At 48.1% G+C, this 17,710-nt stretch overlaps 1 protein-coding gene across 1 annotated transcript; it reads left to right on the top strand.

Moving 5' to 3' along the window:
• The first annotated feature begins 11,132 nt into the window (after positions 1-11,132).
• Positions 11,133-11,543, top strand: LOC149811951 (uncharacterized). The gene has a single exon (XM_089992952.1). The coding sequence runs from the start codon at positions 11,133-11,135 to the stop codon at positions 11,541-11,543; it is 411 nt and encodes a 136-aa protein (XP_089849078.1).
• Positions 11,544-17,710: the final 6,167 nt, after the last annotated feature.

The following is a 17,710-nucleotide window of genomic DNA, read 5'->3' as shown; positions in this document are numbered from 1 at the left end:
TACACAATTAAGCAATTAAGCAATTAAGCAATTAAGCAATTAAATAATTAAATAATCAAGCAGTTGAGCAAGTAAGCCATTGAGTAATCACTATGATAGAAACATCCCGTTCATGAGTTAGTGGTTAGTACATCAGTTTAATTGCTTCATCGTGATTATCCCTTCGAGTATGCGTAGGAACCTCGCATTCTGCGAGAATCATCGTCGGTATCGATCATTTCAACTTATGTGAATGTGCAACCAAGAGATTATCTTTGTTAGTCTTAAGTAGCATTCCCCCCTTTCGAGGTACTTAAGCCCATCTGACCCTGTGTTCCCCGTAGGGCAACCCGATCAACATGATGAGGTCACACTCGTACATTCAAATGTTCTAGTACGACACAACTAAGTGGAGTACTTTGCCAGTGAAGGTGACATCAATCAATCATCATTCAGGGGTGTATGACATTATGCACATGTGAGTTCAACTCACAAAGTGAGTCCATCACCCACACATAACTCGCCACGAAGTTTCACATGCAACAAGTGTCAAAACAACAATGTCATAACTCTACTGTGGTGCTCCAAGTCTCCTTTTCTTTTTGGGACGCAACAAGTGTCAAGTGTATAACAGGCATCATGAGTTATGCGAAATGTACATGCCTCCATTTGAGAATACATAGCATGTTAAGAAACAACTATAATTTCAAAACACTTGATAAACAAAACTTGCTTATCTTAGCACATTTTAATTCAATGACATGATGTGACAACTGTGCTTGTTGACATGTCAAACTATTAAGCATGTGGCCGAAACTACAACACTTGAATTATCAAAACATGCACATCATAGGCAATTCACAATCATGTCGAGATGTGAGAGAAGTGTCCGTGTTAAGATGTGCGAGAAGTGCACGTGTTATGTGCAATTCACTTATCATGCTACATTAATTTATTCCTTCCTTTATTGTATGATTCCAGTCCCCTTTTCTTTTGGGGACGCAACAAGTGCCCATGCCCAACACATCGTGTGATTGTAAAGGAGATTTTGTGCTAAACATTTTTAGCATTTCATGGTACAATCACGATATTGCGACACTTAAATCAAACATGCTCATAACTCAAAAATTTAACTGTGTCAGGATGTGTATGTGACAAGATGTAACTCATTAAGCATGCCTCATTGTAATTTCCACAAACATATCCTTTTATCAAAACATCAGGAGGTTCATTTTCGCATTGTACCCTCAAGGACATGACGACCTACAAGGTGCTGCCCGAAAACATAGCTTCTGCAGAAAATTACGGCACACAGGGTGACGCCTACTACATCGATGTTGTGGGAAATTTCCAGCAAGAGAGTTGTTGCGCAAGGGCTGTTTGCTTGCAGACTTATGGAGTGGCTATATGTGGCCAAAACGCGATAAAATAAATGTAAAATCGCAGCAAATATTATATGCTGCCTCAAGCGTCATTGCAGCAGGGTTGTGCTGCCTAATGTGCATCAATTTTGTAGGAAGACGCAACAACTACATGCTGCCAAACGCTTTCAAGTATGCTGTCAATCACAACTCTCTAGGTGCTGCAGTGGTGCCTATAATATGAAATAGATTTCAGCTAGAGGGGCACTGCCATAGCTTGCCTAAAGTGCAAGCAAGGCATGACTTATGAAAGGCTGCCAGCAAGGGCCGGTTATGCAGAGAAAAGGCAGTAGCCAGGAGCTGCCCAAGGGTGTCAAACTTCATGGAAAATTGCAGCCAAAAAAGTGTTGTCGCAGGTGCAATTCCAGCAGTAATGTACAACAAGCAATACACGGTCATAGAGCATGGTTTCTGCAGAAAATAGTAGCAGCGAGGAGCTGCCAATGCGTGCATTACCATCCAAAAATCATGCAGCGAACAGGGCTTGTTCACAGACCTATTACTGCTGGAAAATGCAGCAACAAGGTTGCTGCCAGCTAGGCCCAAAACTACAGTGAAATGTAGTAAAATGCAACAGGAATGTTGCTGCCAATGGAAGCCACAGTTGCAGAAATACCACAACTAAAGGTTGCTGCCAAGCGAGGTACACACGCAGGGGAAAATTCCAGCTTGAAGATGCTGCCACGATGTGCATTGCTACAGGAATGGAAGTGGCAAAAGGGCTGCCCTACATATGTATCTCTGTAGTCGCACCCCAGCAGCAAAACGCAGCCCAACAGGTGATGTTGCTGCGAGAAATTGCAGCGACACTAACGCTGCCCAAAGTGGCACAGACCCTGCTAAAAAAAATGACAGCCACTAGGGGCTGCCCAGCAATGCACTTACTTTAGGAAAAATGCAGTAAGGTAGAGCTGCCGAGGGGTGGCCAGACTGACATAAACGGGCTCAAAAATTAGGGTCCTCAAATGGGGCTTTGGCCAAGGATGGGCTGCACCATGGGGCTACAGCCAAAGCGTGGTTACACACGGACTGGTTGAAACAGGGAGATTCCCACTCACCCAAACTGCTGCCCCTAGAGGGCAAGACTGCCGAAAGTGAGTTACAACACTTGATGTGTTGTAACCGCAACACACACGGCAGCAAGTCCTAGACTGGTCTGAGCTAACCAGGCTGGCATTGCCCGCAACGAGCAAGACGCTCCAACTGCTGAAGAAAAGAATAGGCTTGGGTTGCTGCCATAGCAGGGCAGCACTCAGGTCTTGTAATACCTAGGAAAAAAAAAACCGAGTCGGACACGCGTCGGACACGTGTTCTGGTCAGTGGGCGATCTCGGATCCAGGCCAGACCCGGATCTATGCCGGACCCGGACCCGGCTTCTCGAACATTCGAGAAGCCGGTGCGCGCCCCCCTTTTTAAAAGGGGGTAGGGTGCCTCGGAAGAGGGCATTTGCCCTCGCTCGACTCTCTCTCTTTCTCTCTCCCCCCTCTCGTTCTCGGCTCGTTTCCAGCGACGCACCGACCGGCGAAGGTCCGATCGCCCTCCGGCTGCCACTTTGGTGGTGTCTCCCCCCCCCCCCTTCGTGCTCTTTCGCCGCCATTTTCCTCCCTCTTTTCTGGAGACTTGCCGCCGGACTGTTGAGAGGTACGCGTTTTCCCCTCTTTTCTTTTTTTTCCCTGGGCTGCGGACTTGTCGGCCGGCAGGGGGTCGGTCCCCTGTCGCCGACAGTGCGCCGGTAGGATGGGGGCTTCGCCCCCCTGCTGTTGTGCTTGGGTCGGCTGGGGGCTTATCCCCTATCGTCGGCCGCTCGTTGGTAGGGGGAGCTTCGCCCCCCTGCCCGAGCCTCCTTGTCAGCAGGGGGTCTCCCCCCCCCTTGCCATCGTCGGTGTGTCAGGGGGGGGGGAGGTTTGGCCCCCCTGACACCGACGTTTTGTCGGATGGGGGCTTAGCCCCTATCGCCGGCCGGTTGTTGGCAGGGGGCTTCGCCCCCCCTGCTGGGGTCTGTTTGGTCGGCAGGGGGTTTAGCCCCCTGTTGCCGGCGTGTTGTCGGCAGGGGGCCTGGCCCCCTGCCGTTGTTTGTTGCGTTGGTAGGGGGCCTGGCCCCCTGCCATTTTTCCGGTTATCGGTAGGGGGCAAGGCCCCCTGCCATTTTTTCCCGGTTGTCGGTAGGGGGCCTGGCCCCCCTACCATTCTCTGTTTGGCGGCAAGGGGCCTGGCCCCTTGCCTTTGTGTTTGCTGGCAGGGGCGGAGCCCCCTGTCACCCCTGGTTGTAGGTAGGGGGCCTGGCCCCCCCTACCATTCTCTGTTTGGCGGCAAGGGGCCTGGCCCCTTGCCTTTGTGTTTGCTGGTAGGGGGCGGAGCCCCTGTCACCCCTGGTTGTGGGTAGGGGGCCTGGCCCCCCCTACCATTTTCTGTTTGGCGGCAAGGGGCCTGGCCCCTTGCCTTTGTGTTTGCTGGCAGGGGGCGGAGCCCCCTGTCACCTCTGATTGTCGGTAGGGGGCTTGGCCCCCCTACCGTTATCTGTTTGGCGGCAAGGGGCCTGGCCCCTTGCCTTTGTTTTGATGGCAGGGGGCGGAACCCCCTGTCATTGTTCTGTTTGGCGACAGGGAGCAGGGCCCCCTGTCGTCTCCTTTGTTTGTCAGCAGGGCTCAGCCCTTGCTGATCGCTTGCCCTTTTGGGATTTGTTTTGCTTCTGGCTTGCTGACCTCTTTAGTGTGTACAGGTTGCACGACGGAGCGCTCGCGTGTCTCGTGGCCCGAGACCCTTCGAACTTACGCCCGCAGGCGTGCAGTGATCCGCGACTCCCCAAGGTAGGGGAAAGTTGCGTGAAAGGATTTGAATGAACTAAACTAAACTAAATGGAAGATAATTAAAAGAATCTGCTTATATACGTATATGTATGTCTTTATAACTCAAGGACGCGGTTTTGCGATCCTTGTCCTGTTTATTTTCCAGCATTTACTTTCTGCTGCCATCGCGCTATATGTGCCCAGGCTTCCCTTTCTGTCTTTTTAACTCAAGGACGCGGTTTCGCGATCCTTGTCCTATTTATATTTCAGTATTGTACTTTTTGCCGCCGCCGCGCTATATGTGCCTAGGCTTTCCTTTTCGTCTTTTTAACTTCAAGGACGCGGTTTCGAGATCCTTGTCCTGTTTACTTTTGTCGTACCTTACTTTTTGTTGCCCCGCGCTTTATGCGCCTTGGCTATTATATTTGTGCATTTTACTTGTTGCTTTGCTTATTTATGCTGACTCATTTCTTGCCTATGTTATATAGACTTCGATTTTGCTATTGTTCTGCCTTGCAGATGCTTTTAGAGATTGCTATCAGTACTCGAGCCCCTTTGTATATTCTTGGCGGCTTATGGCTATAAACTTAGCAGTATCATGCGATGCTATAATGCGTAGCGCAGAGTGAATGGGTTTTATGTTCGGTTTTGAATATCTCACTAAGCGATAATCATGTGCCTTCACAGGCAAGATGCTCGAGTGGGTCGAATAGACCAGGGCATATAGAGCAAGGTGATGAAGTTGAATAACCCTTCATCGTGCTTGTTCGGGCTGGTTCATCAAGAGAGAGGATGGATGGTACAAACCCTTCGGTGGACAGGCCATTCATGGCCATTTCGAGCAAAGGCTCGGCTTCCCTAGTCATCGAAGGTAGGGGAGTTGGCGTCACCATAAGTATCCTAGGTGGTAGTCGCCCGGCACTTCTGCAGAAGTTGGATGCATCCGTGGGCCCCTTCTAGCCTTTGAGGACTTGCTCTCTCGACCACAGGTCGTCCCCTTAGGAGCGGACTCAGTCAGTCCTTCAGGGTATAATAAGATATATGGCATAATGGACCCCTGAAAGGTTCTCGGCTGTTTCTACGTTTATACATTGTGCGTACCCACAATGTCCAAATAATAAGCAGATCACACTTATGGCATGCTCACATTTATTTGTTCTCGTACTGTTACTTTTACCTCACTATCTGTCTGTGCTTACGATAGTTGGAAGGTATGCATGATAAGTCTGTTTATGATTGCTTACAGTTGTATTGATATCACTGTTTTGCTTACGTTCATGACATACCTGTTAGCTTTGCTATTCACTTGCGTAGATTGTATCTGTTTCTGCTTGCTTCTGTTCAAGCATGCTTTAGATTAGTTCATTTTACTTTTTTTACGCACCTACCAATTTTCAGGACTGACCCCATTCCTTTATGGGTGTAGGTGACAGGTAGCTCTTCTTTGGTGGTGGTGCAGAAGCTACGCGGTCAAAGTTTCGCCTCTCTCGTCGACTCGCTGGCTATTTTGTTTTTGTACCCCTTTTTTGTTTTGGGGGTGGACACCCTCTGCCTTGTATAAATTAACTCTGTCTGTTATAAATGCACTTTTTATTCTCTGCTCACTATTTTGGTTTAAAAAGGTGAACTTGTATTTGTGATGAGTCTTTTTGCTAAAGTACCCAGAAGCTTTGACTCGTGTTTTTAAAACCCTTTGATATCTTTTGAAATTCTTGCTGCAACTCTGATTTTTCCTTAAAGGTGTTTCGATTTCAAATCTTTTCCTTTCTCGAGTCAAACTTTTGGGGCGTTACAACTTTTGGTATCAAAGCCAGGACGAGAATGGTTGAGCTTTGACATCGAGCTTCCCACCGCACTGTAAGTAGACATTTAATTTTCTTGATTTGATAAAATTAATGCTTTACTTTTACCTTGAACAATACTTGTGTGTAATGGATCCGTCAGCTGATCCGAGTGGCCACCACGGCAGGGGAGGGCGCCGAATGCTCGCTCGTTCGGTTAGAGGTAGGGGCTTCCATATGCAGAGGGGACATACGGTGTCCTGCGAAGAGTGTTGGGCTAATCGCCCACCTCCACCGGTTTTCACAGATGAGACAGGTAGCCCACTGCCTCCAGAATTTCAGTTACCTTTGGCAGAAACCTGGTCTTCGGTATATGTTCAGATGGGAGGACATCTACCCTCGCAAGTCTTGGCAGGTCTGCAAGCTACGCCGGAATTTTCTGATGGTAGTGGTCCTGCTCTTGTACCACTTGAGTGCATCTTTTGTGGCGATTCCGGACACACCTTAGAGTTTTGCCTCCTTAAGGAAGAACAAGATAGAGCAATCGTAGTTCAGGAGTCTGCTGAAGCTGTCATCCCTGACCTTAACATGCCAGATTTACCTTTAGCAATCCTTGAACCTTCGCCCCCAGTAATCTCTGAGGGCCCTGCTCTCCCTATTCCTGGTGTGGATTTTCCAATTGAAATTTCATATTCGTCTACTAGTGGCTCGGCTTCATTGGATTACACACCTTCGACTCCGATGTATGATGTGGAAGTTCCTTCAGATGAGCCGCTCCCTTTTGTCCCTCGACGCAGATTTAGGCGTACGGGGAATAAGAGAGAATACCTTCGCCAGTTTGAACGTCCCTAGAAGGGAGTACTTGTAAATTTTTGTTCAATATTTTGTAAGAGAGGCTGTGAACTCTCATGCGGATAAAGTTTTCTTTTGGCTTGTATACCAGCATCGCTGGAATTTTTGTATATGCGGTAACTTAAGATCTATGAAATATCTTTTGTTTCTTAATTGTCTTGGTGCATTCTAACGCATTTTATGTGTTTTTAAGGATGGCTCGTCGACCAGATGAGGATTTGTCGGAGGACGGGCTCGAACGCAGGGGATTCATTATGGATTCTCTGAATGCGTTAGCCGAAGCAATTCAAAATCAAGGGACTACGCAGAGACGTCAGGCTCCAGAGCAGGGGGGCTCTTTCGAGAAATTCTTAAAGTTGGACCCTCCTGTTTTTTCCAGCGGAGCGGACCCGGATGAGGCAGAATACTGGGTCAGTGAGATTGAGCGAGTCTTTGACGTCCTCACGGTTCCTGAGGAGAAAAAGACTCTATTTGGGTCCTTTCGTTTAAAGGATGAGGCTCGTATTTGGTGGGATACCACCCGCAGGATTCGTTTCTCAAGCATTGGCACGGTGCCCTGGGAAACCTTCAGAAAAGCATTTCTCGACAATTATTTTCCCCCTCATGCAAGGGAGAAAAAGAAGATGGAGTTTTTGGAGCTGTGTCAGGGCAGCTTGACTTTGAATGAGTATGCGGCCAAGTTTCAACAGCTGGAGAGGCATTGTCCCAACCTCTTCGAGGATGAGCGTGAGCGGGCACGGAAGTTTATTAGAGGCCTGAAAGAAGGACTCAAGCACAAGTTTCTTACTAGCATGCCTGCAACCTTAGCGGCAGCTGTCGAGACAGCTGCTTTCCTCAATGACGAATGGGAGCGCTTCAAGAGCATTCAGACCCGGAAGCCACTTACGACTGGTGGTGATCGAAGACGGACGCAGCAGCGTAGTCAGGCCAAGCAACTGTTATTGCCCATCAAGGTTGAAGGAGGTAAGCAGCCAGTTCTGCCTGTAAAGGTGGAAGGAGAGAAACCGTCAAGTCCCCCGGCAAAAAGGCAGCGAAACCAGTATCGTCTGCCACGGCGACCGCCTAGTGGAGCTTGCGGTAAGTGTGGGAGGTTTCACGCGGGTCAGCCTTGCCCTCGTGAGACAGGTGGCTGTTTATATTGTGGCAAGATGGGCCATTTCATTCGTGATTGCCGCAAGAAGGCGGCAGACGAATTCAGGCAGGCCACCGGTGCGTCCCAGCCACCCCTGCAGCTACAGGCACCATCGTCGACCCTGCCAGAGCAGCCACAGACCAGCGGCGTGAAGAAAGCTCATGCGCGCGTCTATACCGCTATGGCCGAGCAGTTGACTAAAGGAGATCTTGTGCAAGGTATGATTTTAGTTGCAGATCGTGCAACCTTCGTTCTTTTCGATTGTGGTGCTACACACACGTTTATTTCTGCAAGTTTTGCTGCACAATTGAAATTGCCTATATCTCAATTAGACTCTGCTTTAGATGTTTATAATCCGATTGGGAAGAATACAGTTTGCGTCACCTACTTGTCAGATTTAGATGTGGTTGTGGCTAAGCGACATATGCCAGCCTGTGCCATTTTGCTCGAAATGTCTGAGTTTGATGTTGTCCTGGGCATGGATTGGTTGCACAAATACCATGCCAAGGTTTTATGCCGTGAGGGTAGAATTGTTCTGTCTCCTCCAGGCTCTTCGAAGGTGGAATTTAGGATTCCACGATCGGTACGGGAGACCAAAATGATTTCAGCTTTTCAAGCGCAGAGCTTCTTACGAAAGGGATGTTCCGCTTTTCTCGTAAATCTCATTCAGTCAGTGGAGACACTTACCCCCATTGACGAGTTGGATATAGTACGTGATTACCCCAATGTTTTTCCCCAAGAATTGCCTGGTCTTCCTCCTCCCCGAGAAGTGGAGTTTTGTATTGATTTGTTGTCCGGCACCGCACCTATCTCGAAGGCTCCGTATCGTATGGCACCCGCTGAGCTTGAGAAGCTCAAAAAGCAGCTTCAAGAGCTTATGATTCAGGGGTTTATTCGCCCTAGTGTGTCACCCTGGGGGGCTCCCGTTCTCTTCGTGAAGAAGAAGGATGGATCTTTGAGGTTGTGCATTGATTATCGAATGCTCAACCAAGTCACGATCAAGAATAGATATCCGTTACCGCGTATTGAGGATTTGTTCGATCAACTGCAGAAAGCTAGGGTCTTCTCCAAGATTGATCTTAGATCCGGATATCATCAGCTTCGGATCAAGGAAGACGATGTTTTGAAAACAGCTTTTCGTACTCGGTATGGGCATTTTGAGTTCACTGTTATGCCTTTTGGACTCACTAATGCCCCGGCAGCTTTTATGGACCTTATGAACCGAGTGTTCAGGCCTTTCTTAGACACCTTCGTGATCGTGTTTATCGACGACATCCTGGTCTACTCTGAGAGTTGGGAACAGCACCGGGAGCATTTGAGCATTGTCTTGGAGACCTTGCGAAGGAAGCACTTGTTTGCTAATTTCTCCAAATGCGAATTTTGGCTCGAGGAAGTGATGTTTTTAGGGCACGTCATCTCGAAGGATGGGGTGTCCGTAGATCCTGCAAAGGTTGAGGCTGTGTTGAACTGGCAGCAACCAAGAAATGTGCGTGACATTCGAAGATTTCTAGGATTAGCTGGATACTACCGCCGGTTTATCCAGGATTTCTCCAAGATTGCTTAACCTATGACCAAGCTGCTGAAGAAAGAGACAAAGTTTTTATGGGACGATAGTTGCGAGGCCAGCTTTCAGTCTCTGAAGGAGCGACTTACTTCTGCTCCTATCCTGGCCTTGCCTTCTGGCCAGGAAGGATTTATGATTTATACCGATGCCTCAGGCACGGGCCTGGGCGGGGTTCTTATGCAGAATGACCGAGTGATAGCATATGCCTCTCGTCAGCTCAAACCGCACGAAAAGAATTATCCTACGCATGATCTTGAATTAGCCGCGGTAGTCTTTGCTTTAAAGGTATGGCGACATTACCTATATGGTGTGCAGTTCGAGGCTTTCACTGACCACCAGAGTCTCAAATACCTCTTTTCTTAAAAAGATCTCAATATGCGTCAGTGGCGATGGCTTGAGTTTCTTAAAGATTACGATTTTTCGCTTTCCTACCATCCAGGAAATGCGAATGTTGTTGCGGACGCCCTTAGCTGCAAATCCTCTGGAATTTTGGTCAGCATGTTGGCTGTTGAGTGGAGGATGATCGAGGATTTTGTTTCATGGAAACCTTTCCTTTCTCCAACAGGTTCGTTGCGTTTATCAAACCTCATAGTCCTTCCGGAGTTGTCTACCCGAATCATTGCTGGGCAGAAGCTTGATCCACGCTATGAGGGGTTTAAGGCGAGTGCGGCTCAGGACAGTTCTTCGTTCCGTCTGAAGGAAGACAGTAGTATTTGGTTTAAAGATCGCCTTTGGGTCCCTAGTGACCCTGCCCTGAAGAATGAAATTTTGTCTGAAGCACATGGATCGAAGTATACCATCCACCCCGGAGGCACAAAGATGTTTAAAGATCTACAGAGGAGTTTTTGGTGGAACGGCATGAGGCGTGAAGTAGCAGAGTTCGTGTCTAGATGTTTGACTTGCCAGCAGGTCAAGATCGAACACCAACGACCGGGTGGAGCCACGCAGCTAATGGAGATCCCACTATGGAAGTGGGAGGACATCGCTATGGACTTCGTTGTCGGGTTACCTCGAACGAAGAAAAAGCACGATGCAATTTGGGTAATAGTTGATCGACTCACTAAATCCGCGCACTTCTTGCCTTTCCGTCTCGGCCAGTCGCTCGACAGCCTTGCGGATATGTATATTCGGGAGATCATTCGCCTGCACGGAGTGCCAATCTCTATTATATCCGACCGTGATCCGAGGTTCACTTCGAGATTTTGGGGGCAGCTCCAGCAAGCCTTGGGAAGTAAACTAAAGTTTAGCACAGCTTTCCACCCTCAGACTGATGGGCAGTCAGAACGCACTATTCAGACCCTGGAAGATATGCTACGTGCTTGTATGATTGATTGGCATGGAGAGTGGGATTCTCACGTTTGCTTGGCCGAATTTGCCTACAACAATAGCTACCACGCAAGTATCGGCATGGCCCCATACGAAGCTTTATATGGGAGACCGTGTCGGGCACCGATTTATTGGGATGAGGTAGGTGAGCGAAGGCTCGAGTCACCCATCGTACTCCAGCACTATACCCAACAAGTGCATCTTATTCGGGAGCGTCTTCGTACTGCTCAGAGCCGGCAAAAGAGTTATGCCGATCGACGTCGTTGAGAGCTTTTCTTCGCAGTTGGAGATATGGTGTTTGTAAAGGTATCTCCGACAAAGGGTGTTTTCCGTTTTGGAAAGAAAGGGAAATTGAGTCCCCGGTATATTGGACCTTTCGAAGTTTTGGAGCGGATAGGTGGGACGGCCTATCGGGTGGCGTTACCTCCGCAATATGCTCAGATTCACAACGTTTTCCACGTGTCTATGTTGCGAAAGTACATCCATGATCCATCCCATGTTGTTTGCTTTGGCGACATGGATGTTCGAAATGACCTAACCTTCAAAGAAAGACCAGTGGAGATTGTTGATCGTTGCGAGCGAGTGACGAGATCCAGGACGATACCTTTTGTTAAGGTTCGTTGGCGACACCATGGCTTCAATGAATGTACTTGGGAGCCAGAGGCTGATGTAAGAGATAAATACCCCGAATTGTATGCTTGAAACTTTTTGTAATAAAATTTCGCGGACGAAATTCTTTTAAGGAGGGAAGGATGAAATACCTGGGAAAAAAAAAACCCGAGTCCGACACGTGTCGGACACGCGCCAGGCACGTGTCCTGGTCAGTGGGCGATCTCGGATCCGGGTCGGACCTGGATCTATGCCGGACCCGGACCCGGACCCGGCTTCTCGAACATTCGAGAAGCCGATGCGCTCCCCCCTTTTTAAAAGGGGGTAGGGTGCCTCGGGCGAGGGCATTTGCCCTCGCTCGACTCTCTCTCTTTCTCTCTCCCCCCTCTCGTTCTCGGCTCGTTTCCAGCGACGCACCGACCGGCGAAGGTCCGATCGCCCTCCGGCTGCCACTTTGGTGGTGTCTCCCCCCCCCCCCCTTCGTGCTCTTTCGCCGCCGTTTTCCTCCCTCTTTTCCGGCGACTTGCCGCCGGACTGTTGAGAGGTACGCGTTTTCCCCTCTTTTCTTTTTTTTCCGTGGGCTGCGGACTCGTCGGCCGGCAGGGGGTCGGTCCCCTGTCGCCGACAGTGCGCCGGTAGGATGGGGAATTCGTCCCCCCCCCCCCCCCCCTGCTGTTGTGCTTGGGTCGGCTGGGGGCTTAGCCCTTGTCGTCGGTAGGGGGAGCTTCGCCCCCCTGCCCGAGCCTCCTTGTCGGCAGGGGGTCTCCCCCCTCTGCCATCGTCGGTGTGTCAGGGGGGGAGGTTTGGCTCCCCTGACACCGACGTTTTGTCGGATGGGGGCTTAGCCCCTATCGCCGGCCGGTTGTTGGCAGGGGGCTTTGCCCCCCCCCCCCTGCTGGGATCTGTTTGGTCGGCAGGGGGTTTAGCCCCCTGTTGTCGGCGTGTTGTCGGCAGGGGGCCTGACCCCCTGCCGTTGTTTGTTGCGTTGGTAGGGGGCCTGGCCCCCTGCCATTTTTTCGGTTATCGGTAGGGGGCCGGGCCCCCTGCCATTTTTTCCCGGTTGTCGGTAGGGGGCCTGGTCCCCCTACCATTCTCTGTTTGGCGGCAAGGGGCCTGGCCCCTTGCCTTTGTGTTTGCTGGCAGGGGGCGGAGCCCCCTGTCACCCCTGGTTGTAGGTAGGGGGCCTGCCCCCCCCTACCATTCTCTGTTTGGCGGCAAGGGTTCTGGCCCCTTGCCTTTGTGTTTGCTGGCAGGGGGCAGAGCCCCTGTCACCCCTGGTTGTAGGTAGGGGGCCTGGCCCCCCCTACCATTTTCTATTTGGCGGCAAGGGGCCTGGCCCCTTGCCTTTGTGTTTGCTGGCAGGGGGCGGAGCCCCCTGTCACCTCTGATTGTCGGTAGGGGGCCTGCCCCCCCTACCGTTATCTGTTTGGCGGCAAGGGGCCTGGCCCCTTGCCTTTGTTTTGCTGGGAGGGGGCAGAACCCCCTGTCATTGTTCTGTTTGGCGACAGGGAGCAGGGCCCCCTGTCGTCTCCTTTGTTTGTCAGCAGGGCTCACCCCTTGCTGATCGCTTGCCCTTTTGGGATTTGTTTTGCTTCTGGCTTGCTGACCTCTTTAGTGTGTACAGGTTGCACGACGGAGCGCTCGCGTGTCTCGTGGCCCGAGACCCTTCGAACTTACGCCCGCAGGCGTGCAGTGATCCACGACTCCCCAAGGTAGGGGAAAGTTGCGTGAAAGGATTTGAATGAACTAAACTAAACTAATTGGAAGATAATTAAAAGAATCTGCTTATATACGTATATGTATGTCTTTATAACTCAAGGACGTGGTTTTGTGATCCTTGTCTTGTTTATTTTCCAGCATTTACTTTCTGCTGCCGTCGCGCTATATGTGCCCAGGCTTCCCTTTCTGTCTTTTTAACTCAAGGACGCAGTTTCGCGATCCTTGTCCTATTTACATTTCAGTATTGTACTTTTTGCCGCCGCCGCCGCGCTATATGTGCCTAGGCTTTCCTTTTCGTCTTTTTAACTTCAAGGACGCGGTTTCGTGATCCTTGTCTTGTTTACTTTTGTCGTACCTTACTTTTTGTTGCCCCGCGCTTTATGCGCCTTGGCTATTATATTTGTGCATTTTACTTGTTGCTTTGCTTATTTATGCTAACTCATTTCTTGCCTATGTTATATAGACTTCGATTTTGCTATTGTTCTGCCTTGCAGGTGCTTTTAGAGATTGCTGTCAGTACTCGAGCCCCTTTGTATATTCTTGGCGGCTTATGTCTATAAACTTAGCAGTATCATGCGATGCTATAATGCGTAGCGCAGAGTAAATGGGTTTTATGTTCAGTTTTGAATATCTCACTAAGCGATAATCATGCGCCTTCACAGGCAAGATGCTCGAGTGGGTCGAATAGACCAGGGCATATAGAGCAAGGTGATGAAGTTGAATAACCCTTCATCGTGCTTGTTCGGGCTGGTTCATCAAGAGAGAGGATGGATGGTACAAACCCTTCGGTGGACAGGCCATTCATGGCCATTTCGAGCAAAGGCTCGGCTTCCCCAGTCATCGAAGGTAGGGGAGTTGGCGTCACCATAAGTATCCTAGGTGGTAGTCACCCGGCACTTCTGCAGAAGTTGGATGCATCCGTGGGCCCCTTCTAGCCTTTGGGGACTTGCTCTCTCGACCACAGGTCGTCCCCTTAGGAGCGGACTCAGTCAGTCCTTCAGGGTATAATAAGATATATGGCATAATGGACCCCTGAAAGGTTCTCGGTTGTTTCTACGTTTATACATTGTGCGTACCCTCAATGTCCAAATAATAAGCAGATCACACTTATGGCATGCTCACATTTATTTGTTCTCGTACTGTTACTTTTACCTCACTATCTGTTTGTGCTTACGATAGTTGGAAGGTATGCATGATAAGCCTGTTTATGATTGCTTACAGTTGTATTGATATCACTGTTTTGCTTACGTTCATGACATACCTGTTAGCTTTGCTATTCACTTGCGTAGATTGTATCTGTTTCTGCTTGCTTCTGTTCAAGCATGCTTTAGATTAGTTCATTTTACATCTTTTACGCACCTACCAGTTTTCAGGACTGACCCCATTCCTTTATGGGTGTAGGTGACAGGTAGCTCTTCTTTGGTGGTGGTGCAGAAGCTACGCGGTCAAAGTTTCGCCTCTCTCGTCGACTCGCTGGCTATTTTGTTTTTGTACCCTTTTTTTGTTTTGGGGGTGGACACCCTCTGCCTTGTATAAATTAACTTTGTCTGTTATAAATGCACTTTTTATTCTCTGCTCACTATTTTGGTTTAAAAAGGTGAACTTGTATTTGTGATGAGTCTTTTTGCTAAAGTACCCGGAAGCTTTGACTCGTGTTTTTAAAACCCTTTGATATCTTTTGAAATTCTTGCTGCAACTCTGATTTTTCCTTAAAGGTGTTTCGATTTCAAATCTTTTCCTTTCTCGAGTCAAACTTTTGGGGCGTTACAGGTCTGGTCGGCACCGGGACAATGGCATCTGGTGCACTAAAATCGCCGCACGAAGGGGTGAAAGAAAGGGGAGAAAAGGGGCATGGCCACCCTGCAGCAGACCAACCTATGAACAGGGCGTTCTGCTGCAAGATCTGACCTTCAGCAGATAGGGTAAGCATGCCCGAACCGGCTGGGTTAAACCCACTTACGCTGGAAGGAAAGAAAAAAAAACAAAGGAAAGTTGTGCATGGGAAAGAAAAAAAGAATGTGCTGGTGTTTGAAAAAAAAACTGGGGGTTCAGCCCTTGGCAATCTGCGGTGCCGAAAATGGCGTCCTTTGCCCTTAATGCAGCAAGGATGAAGGATGAGACCATGAACCATCCAGCGAGATCCCTGAGCTGCTGGCCCTTCCCGCACAAGGAAAAAAAGAGTCGAAATCGTGCATGATTATGAACAAGAAAAAAAAAACAGGGAAATAAAAGAAATATGGGATCGAAATGTTACCAACAAATGAGCTTGGTGCGTGTATGTGGGTGTGCATTATGAGATTTGCAAGAGAGGCAAAAATAAACACCATTGGAGATTCCTAATCCGCCTAGCCTCCAAGCATTTCATAAAATGCTATGGAGCTTGGCATCATGCTAAACTCATGTTTTTCTACAAAAGGGAGTGGCGGCCATGGAGTTTTTCTCACCTTGCAATCTTTGAAGTCTCCAAGATGAGGGGATCTCTTTGGCTCAAAGTGTAGATGGGAGTCCCGCTCGGTACCCCATGCCACACCCAAGCACACAAGAGAGAAGGTATGATCGGTGACCAAGGGGAGGGAACCCCACGGTTGGGAGATAGGGAGAGAGAAAGAGAGGAGAGAAAAATGAGTTTTTTTTCTCTTTCTCAAGGTTTTATAAGTTAGGGTTTTGATCCAACGGTAGTGTTTTAATCTTGAAAATGGAGGGTTGTGGTTCATTCACTTAAGTGTCACACCCTTCTAGGTGGTGGCACTTTTGTAAATAATCCCTTCAGCCCAAAAATGCCCCAATAGGCTTATTTCATTTGAATTAATTTGAAAATCTTTCAATAGTGCCCCTCCAAGGCATGATTCATGCACTATTCACGAAGGGCCCCACTAACCTTCATTATTTTATTTATTCCATCCTTTTTTTTATGAAATTGCATTTAGGTTTTGAAAGTGTCTTTCTAAACTTTCAAAAAACTCAAAATTCTCTTAAAAACCTCGATTCTTGTCAAAATTTCTTAAAATACCTTGAGCTTAGGCGATTTAAAATTTTTGTTGGTTCAATCCAAATGATTTTATGCATTTTAAATAAAAACTTAGGGACTTGATATAATATCATTACGATGTACATATATATATATATATATTTATATATATGTATGCCCTAAAAATACATATGAAAATCTTATCATGAATTGATTTTTTCTCAAAAAATTCGCGGGTCTTACATCTTACCCTCCTTAAAAAGGATTTCGTCCACGAAATCACAAACATCAAACAACAAAAAGGTTGGGATAGTTTTCCTCTGTTACTCATTTTGGGCTCCCATGTGCATTCTTCGATGCCATGGTGTTGCTAACACACTTTGACCGACAAAATGGTAACGATACGCAAAACTTGATCTCAATGATCAACGATCTCGACAGGTTTCTCGGTCCTTGTCATGCTTTTCTTTCGATGGAGTCTAATCAGCATAAACTAAATCTCCAATAGACTTCTTCGGACAAAACTTAGCGATTTGCTATGGCTGCTCATACTTGAAACACTTGCCATTATAGAGAGGGCAAACTCTGAGGGGATGATCTTTATTACACCATCGACACATTTGCTGGACATTTGGTTGTTGCGGTTGCCTTTGATGTTGGTGGTCTTTCTTACGCTTTGGCTTTTTGGTAGGGGGCATGGACTCCTTTCTGCTAGGATTCTTCTCACTAGTACTCACATGAATCTTGGTCTGTGGTCCAAGTTTATTCCGCTGGTTCTTCTGCTCCTCAATCCAGTCTTCTTCCAACAGTGTTGTTGTCTCGATGGCCTCATCGAGTGATTTTGGCCCTCGAGTGAATACCTTGGTTCTCAGAGCTGGCTTCAACTCACGAGCGGACTTCATTGCTTGATCCTTTTTCGTGACGTATACATTTGAACAATATCGCTCCAAATAACAAAACTTAGTGATGTAGTCTGTCAGGGTTGTAGTCCTTTGTTGTAGGTCTAAAAATTCTTGCATCTTCTTACTTTGTTCATGCTTAGAAAAATATGCAGAGTTAAAAACCTCTACAAACTCATCTCATATAATGTTCCAATCTTGGAACTTAACCGCAGAGATCGTGTCCCACCACTTATCTGCATGATCCTTCAAACGATAGGTACCGAAGTTCACCTTCTGCTCCTCCGGGACATTCAGAACATGAAAAATATGTTCTATCTCGCGTATCCATGACTCAGTAGCTTCAAGGTCCGCCTTACCCTTAAAAGCAGAAAGATCCATTTCCATAAAGCGCTTGTAGGTGACCTCACCTATGTTTGGTCTGTCTTGGGCCACATATTAGAGGTTCACACCCATCTGTTGCATTGCAACGACCTGTTGTTGCACAACCTCAGCAAGGTTGTTCACCGTGTCCATGATATCACTGCACCTAGCCTCCCATGCCATCTATCAGGACAAAAACATATAATAATAGTAAATCAACAGATTTCACTATCATGCTCACTAAGTAATATCCCTAGCAATCTTTCAAAAGTCTCGAGCGCACGATGCACAATTCAAACAGTGCCACAATA

The sequence above is a fragment of the Nuphar pumila genome, chromosome 17 (assembly GCF_984573655.1).
Source record: "Nuphar pumila chromosome 17, dmNupPumi1.hap1.1, whole genome shotgun sequence".
In the NCBI taxonomy this organism is placed as follows: Eukaryota; Viridiplantae; Streptophyta; class Magnoliopsida; order Nymphaeales; family Nymphaeaceae; genus Nuphar; species Nuphar pumila.
Note: the sequence above shows the minus strand (reverse complement) of the source record. Positions and strands in the feature narration are given on the sequence as shown.